The sequence below is a fragment of the Lytechinus pictus genome, chromosome 16 (genome assembly GCF_037042905.1).
Source record: "Lytechinus pictus isolate F3 Inbred chromosome 16, Lp3.0, whole genome shotgun sequence".
In the NCBI taxonomy this organism is placed as follows: Eukaryota; Metazoa; Echinodermata; class Echinoidea; order Temnopleuroida; family Toxopneustidae; genus Lytechinus; species Lytechinus pictus.
The window spans coordinates 15,711,777-15,717,777 of NC_087260.1; the positions used below are offsets into that span (position 1 = coordinate 15,711,777).

General features: G+C 37.3%; 1 protein-coding gene across 1 annotated transcript; it reads right to left on the reverse strand.

The window, feature by feature from the left end:
• Positions 1-495: 495 nt before the first annotated feature.
• LOC129279655 (sialidase-1-like) lies at positions 496-4,089 on the reverse strand. Its single transcript, XM_054915758.2, has 3 exons — positions 3,385-4,089; positions 2,469-2,566; positions 496-1,581 (listed from the first exon to the last, which is right to left on the reverse strand). The coding sequence occupies exons 1-3, from the start codon at positions 4,013-4,015 to the stop codon at positions 1,177-1,179; spliced, it is 1,134 nt and encodes a 377-aa protein (XP_054771733.2). The 5' UTR covers positions 4,016-4,089; the 3' UTR covers positions 496-1,176.
• Positions 4,090-6,001: the final 1,912 nt, after the last annotated feature.

Sequence of the window (6,001 nt, forward strand, 5' to 3'; positions counted from 1 at the left end):
CAAGTACTTAAATAAAATTGAGGACAAGGACATAAAAATGGAGGTATGATTTGAAAAGAAAATACCCGCTCCATGTCCTTTGTTTGGCGAATCCAGTTTTTTTTAAGGGGGTCGGGCCTAATAGAGGCCCATCCTTTTCTCCAAATATTTCATTTCAATTCGGGGAATCCCCCCTCGCCCCCCCCCCCCCCTCCTCCCCGATGATACTCCATTGCTTTGTCTAATCTTCAAACTATAAACCTTATCAGCAAGCTCCATTATACAAACAACATGTGTGCATTGAAAGCAAATATGTAAGTGCAAATAAAAAAGAGTACCTGATATCATGGAGCTATTAAGCTCTATGCTGATATCACGATATGGTCCGGAACTATTTTTTTAGATACACAAACATATTATAACTGTAGATGACAAGCCCAGCCCCTTATACACATAATTCATCATAATATACAATCATAACAAATAAATATTCAACACCAAACATAATAGACATTTCAAGTCACAACAAGAAATAATTTAGATTTTATTTTAGATTTTATGGAATAATGGAAGGGTAATGAATAACCGGAACCGCCTAATGGTGATTAAGGTGAATATAAAGAAGATATGACCATTTTACATAAAGCCTAACGAGGCATAGAACATGCTATTAAATGTAACAATGTCATAATACGTACCATGGTAACCCGCTGACATGCAGCTAATCAAGATTTCCATGAAAATTACAATAAAAACAGGCAGTAAGTACATAAATTGGTTTTATGCAACTGGCCTATCACGATATATATACAAAACGGTTGTCTATCATCAGGGGCCCATAACACAAAGATCAGCAATCAATCGTAGAAAATATTTTTCAGTCAATTGATTCCATTGACTACAATGTACAATCAATCGTAAAAATCGAGCGTACGATCATTCGCTAACCTTTGGATTTCAGGACCCTGATCTCACACAATGTCAAAAATATATCGAAATTATATTCATATCAATATTTCCTGAATATACATGAACCTTGACTGATATCATAAAGCTTTACACATATAAATACTATGAACAAATTCATTTGGCAATGATTATCAAATAATCCAGAGTTATTTCATCTGTACTGATGATATAGAATTATGAGATAGACAGTGGACATGCATGAATAAAAATTTCAGATAATAATAATTATTATGGATTCAATTGAATTTTCAGGAAAGATATATATCTACAATCATTTTTTTCATAAATTAAACCTATATGATTTTCATCAATCGTTGTCAAACAGGAATAGCCACTGCCCGCGGGGTGAATGCTGAAAAAATGTGGATACGTCTCCCCCGAGTCCGTACTCCAATGAAGGGTTAGGTTTATGCGACTCTTTGCATTGAACGGGTTGCTGAAAATGAGGGTATCGTTGTAGTTGAGTATTGAACCGCAAACCTGCGGGTCTATGAGTTCCTCTTTGAAAGTGACGTGAGGCAAGGGGAAGGTCTTGCCGCCATCGAAGCTCAAAGCCTGGATACGGCAAGTGCAATGAAAGGAGCGCTCGTTGCGTGCGTTGATCAACAGAGTGCCATTCTTCAGTTCGACAACCTAGCCAAAAATTAAAACGAAATAAGGTGATGATCTTTGAGTAATCCTGATGTATTAAAAAGATGGGCCATCAAATTACTTTTCTTTTCTGCCCGGGGGTCGACATAACTATCCAGTCAAAAGGGCTGGCATCTTGTGATATGCCTTTGAATATTTTATAAAAGATGTCATATTGTGGCGCTTATGAGTTTGGGAAAACTACCCTTAAAATGACTTTATATTAGTAAATCAGAACATTCATGTATTTACGATTAAATCTCTAACCATTCTCATTTAGTGTCCTGGCAACAATTAAAGTTAATTGGCAAATTTCCCGCCAGTCCAAGATGAAAATAAAGAAATTACAGACATAAAGATATATAGGCCTACATGTCACCAATTATATTCAGTGATACCTCTTTCACCGTTTCTCTTTCTCACACTTTTTCTTTGCCTGCCACTCATCAAATGAGCAGACTACCGACCCCCATCCCATCGTCATTATCAGATTTAACCACAAACATGACAATTTTCAACATTCGGGGTAAAAAAAATATAAAAAATACTAAAATAAAGGGAATTTGGTTCAGGGGCGGATCCTGGATTTTCCAAAAGCGGGGTACATTTCCCCAAGGAACATTTGACAAGCAAAAAAAGGGTCACTAAAATATGAAGGTCATTTTGTCCCATGTACAATTTGACAAAAAAAAAAGGTCTTCACGTATGAATGACATATTACCATTAGATATATTGACTTTGATTCTCAAAGGGGGGGGGGCACACTTGTGTATGAACGACATGTTTACATTAAAAATATGGAATTTAACTCTCAAAGGGGGGGGGGGGGCACGGGCCAGAAATGCCCCGATCCATCACTGGTTTGATCTGTGTGATTTCAAACTTCTCACCTGCACCTCTCCGGGCTCAAAGTCACCAATTTTCAGCTCTTCTCTGTTTTGTGGCAAGTTAAGGATGCCAGGGGTCATCTGCCAAGTCAACCCAAGATCTTTGGGGGAAAATATGAAACAATTTCACAAGGTTGACGTAAAAAATTACTTTATATTTCTCGATGATTCTCACTACACTGCAGTATCACCGACATGAATTTCTGGGGAAATTTACCCAAACCCTACTTTTTTGTCAGTAAACATGTGAAAAAAGTAAAATAATGACCTTCTCAATGTGATATTTTGTATGATCATCCGGTTTCACGGTTTGGTTGTTGAAAAGCTCCAGCTTGGAACATCATTCAACTTGGAGGAAGTAGAGGTTAGAAAGAGAAGACCATCCTAGTCGAGCTGGAGACTAATCAGTTTAGACACACACACTTTCTAGAACATACTGCAGCCCCTGTCAGATAGTTTATTAGCATTTCCCTAATTATTTGTTCAATAACCTTCATCAAACTGATATGAGGTAATGATAGCAATTATTACACAAGACTCAGTCACTCTCTTGCACTAAGTGTTTTACTCTTCTTGCTCTTAATTATAAGTCTGTGTTGTTTCAGAAAATGTAATATAATGATAAATATTTAAAAGTGTTTTTTTCATACATATACTGATCTTGAAACATAAACCTACCCAGGACCCATAACAGTCATATAAAATATAATCCTGAAAAAAAAATGGTGACATGTCTTGCATATCATCATGAAGATCATTGATGTGTTTGTTATAGCAATCATTGAATGATGAAATGAAGAACATTAAAGACAAAACACGAGTAAACAAAACATACAATACAAGAATGATTCCGGAAACTTAATAATTAGCAAAATAAATATAGCAAAAATAATACATAAAAGAAACAAAAACATTATACCATCACTAGTAAGGCAGAACAAGCTAGTGAGCCCTTGACCACATGACACAAGTCTTCCTTTGTTGGGTTCATACTTCTTTTGGATCCCATATCCGGGTCCAGGATTGTATTGGATTCCTTTCAATGAAGCATCCTTATCCCCAAGATACTCCGGTTTAGACCAAGAATATCCCCAGTCTAAACTGGTCACCATGTAAAGTCCTTTAGGTTTTTCCCCGGTCCCGTTCATACACGAAGGGGTAGAATGAATGCAGAAGGTGTGAATTAGAATCAACTTATTGGTCTCGTGTTCGATGGTTATTGTTCCAAGATTAGTTCCATCCGGGACCGTGTGGTAGTCGTCGAGTATGAACGCGGTCGGGCCCCAGTTGTCCCCGCCGTCGGTCGAGCGACGCATTGCGATAAACTTCGCCCCAGCATCGCCTCCACTGTACTTGCGTGCTTCGCTGAAAGCCAGCAGGTCTCCTGTCGGGACTTGAATGAGAAGAGGGATCCGAAACTCGGCCACCTCACCTGGTTCGTCCCTTTCCCATAATATTTTTTCTTCGATGACTTTGGGACTGAGCGAAGAAACTGACAATATGTAACACAACATCAGAATAACCGGCGAATTGTAGAAAAGTGCTGCCATATCTGCACACCAGTGTTCGTCTGCTTCTCTGTGATGGTATACCCTCTGGTGTCACGCGCGTAAAACATTCCCCATAGACTTGTGTGTTAAAATGGCACTTTTGAAAAATTCATAAAAAATAAATGTGAAATTAGAGGGTGGAATGTTTACTATCAATGGATAGGATATATATCTGACATTCCAAATCTGACCAGGAAAGGGTACCGTAGCCAGCTCATTTTAAAAATAAATCGCCATTTATGAAGATAACTATGAATCGATCGAATTCATCAACTGAAACAGTAAAATAGCCCTAATTATTCCGCCAGTCAAAAAATAGTTCCAAATCACTTATTTATCTTCCCAATTTGGGCGAAGTAAGTTCAGTAGTTACCATTTCTAGAATCAGTGTTAGATTTTGAATCACATTCATACATTTTTGTCAATCAGCAATATCAAATTGACAAAAATTCGAATGGGTTGGGTCGAACGAATATCTTTAGCCCTCCTGATGTAATTAGGCTCGTGGAACCTATATTATGTGACTTATGTATTTTATTTTTTTGAATAGCTACTTTTCTATTCTTTTATATCTGTACACTCACACTAGCACAAAGAAATGCATTGAAAATGCCTATTTTCTATGCAATGACCCATTTTAATGTGTTACCCATACATGTTATTTTCACTATATATATATGGATGTATACAAATCCTACCTGCATATAGCCCAACAGTGAATGCAATGACAATATAGGTCCCTATCCATTGTAATATTAAAGTGTATGTAAATTCTGTGTAGATATGAGGATACCAGAACTGTCCCAAACATAATTACCAAATATACATGAGATTGGATGAGGAAACAATAAAAGAATGAGATACTACTTTAGTATATTTGCATTTGACCTATTCAAAATCTTCCTAGGGCTGTTGCCTCTCAGATGTAAGAAGGAAGAGATACATAGAGAGAGAGAGAGAGAGAGAGAGAGAGAGAGAAAGAAAAATAATTTTATAGATGGCATGGCTTAATAAAGAGGGGGGGGGGGCTATACTAAGATTGCAGCACACAGCCACCCCCCCCCCCTCCCTCCTTAGTTGAGCACTATTAGATACCTTACCTTACTCTGTGCCCCTTTCTAAATACCTTCTTGAAGGCACCACTCTAGTTCTCTTTAGTAAAGTTCTCAAAGTTCTATCTCCTCTCTACCTACCCCCTTCCTAAGAACAATTTTAACATGAGGAATTTCTAAAGGTCTTTCTAATGCTAAGTAGGTGATGTACACTAACACAAAACAATGATAAATCAGAACATAAAGAGGCCTTGACTCTATACATTGACCAATATACATACATTCCTAGGCTACACAGACCTACTAACTTTACCTGATGTAGCCCTGCTAGCCATTAAATCCATTTTTTTTTTGCACCACTTGATGACTAAACATATTGATATCAGTGAGAAATTGTTTGCTACTGAAGAGTTTGGCCAAGTATTCCATCCACTACTAGGGATTTCCCATATTACTTACAGGTGTCACGCGCGTAAAACATTCCCCATAGACTTGTGTGTTAAAATGGCACTTTTGAAAAATTCATAAAAAATAAATGTGAAATTAGAGGGTGGAATGTTTACTATCAATGGATAGGATATATATCTGACATTCCAAATCTGACCAGGAAAGGGTACCGTAGCCAGCTCATTTTAAAAATAAATCGCCATTTATGAAGATAACTATGAATCGATCGAATTCATCAACTGAAACAGTAAAATAGCCCTAATTATTCCGCCAGTCAAAAAATAGTTCCAAATCACTTATTTATCTTCCCAATTTGGGCGAAGTAAGTTCAGTAGTTACCATTTCTAGAATCAGTGTTAGATTTTGAATCACATTCATACATTTTTGTCAATCAGCAATATCAAATTGACAAAAATTCGAATGGGTTGGGTCGAACGAATATCTTTAGCCCTCCTGATGTAATTAGGCTCGTGGAACCCTCTGTGCA

What these genes read in the sequence shown, in the direction of transcription:
- LOC129279655 (XM_054915758.2), bottom strand. Translation starts at nt 4,015, where the DNA reads ATGGCAGCACTTTTCTACAATTCGCCGGTTATTCTGATGTTGTGTTAC. An exon ending in GTTCTGCCTTACTAGTGATG is followed by an intron (nt 2,567 to 3,384) that starts GTATAATGTTTT and finishes TTTCCCCCAAAG; the next exon opens with ATCTTGGGTTGACTTGGCAG. An exon ending in TTGAGCCCGGAGAGGTGCAG is followed by an intron (nt 1,582 to 2,468) that starts GTGAGAAGTTTG and finishes ATTTTTGGCTAG; the next exon opens with GTTGTCGAACTGAAGAATGG.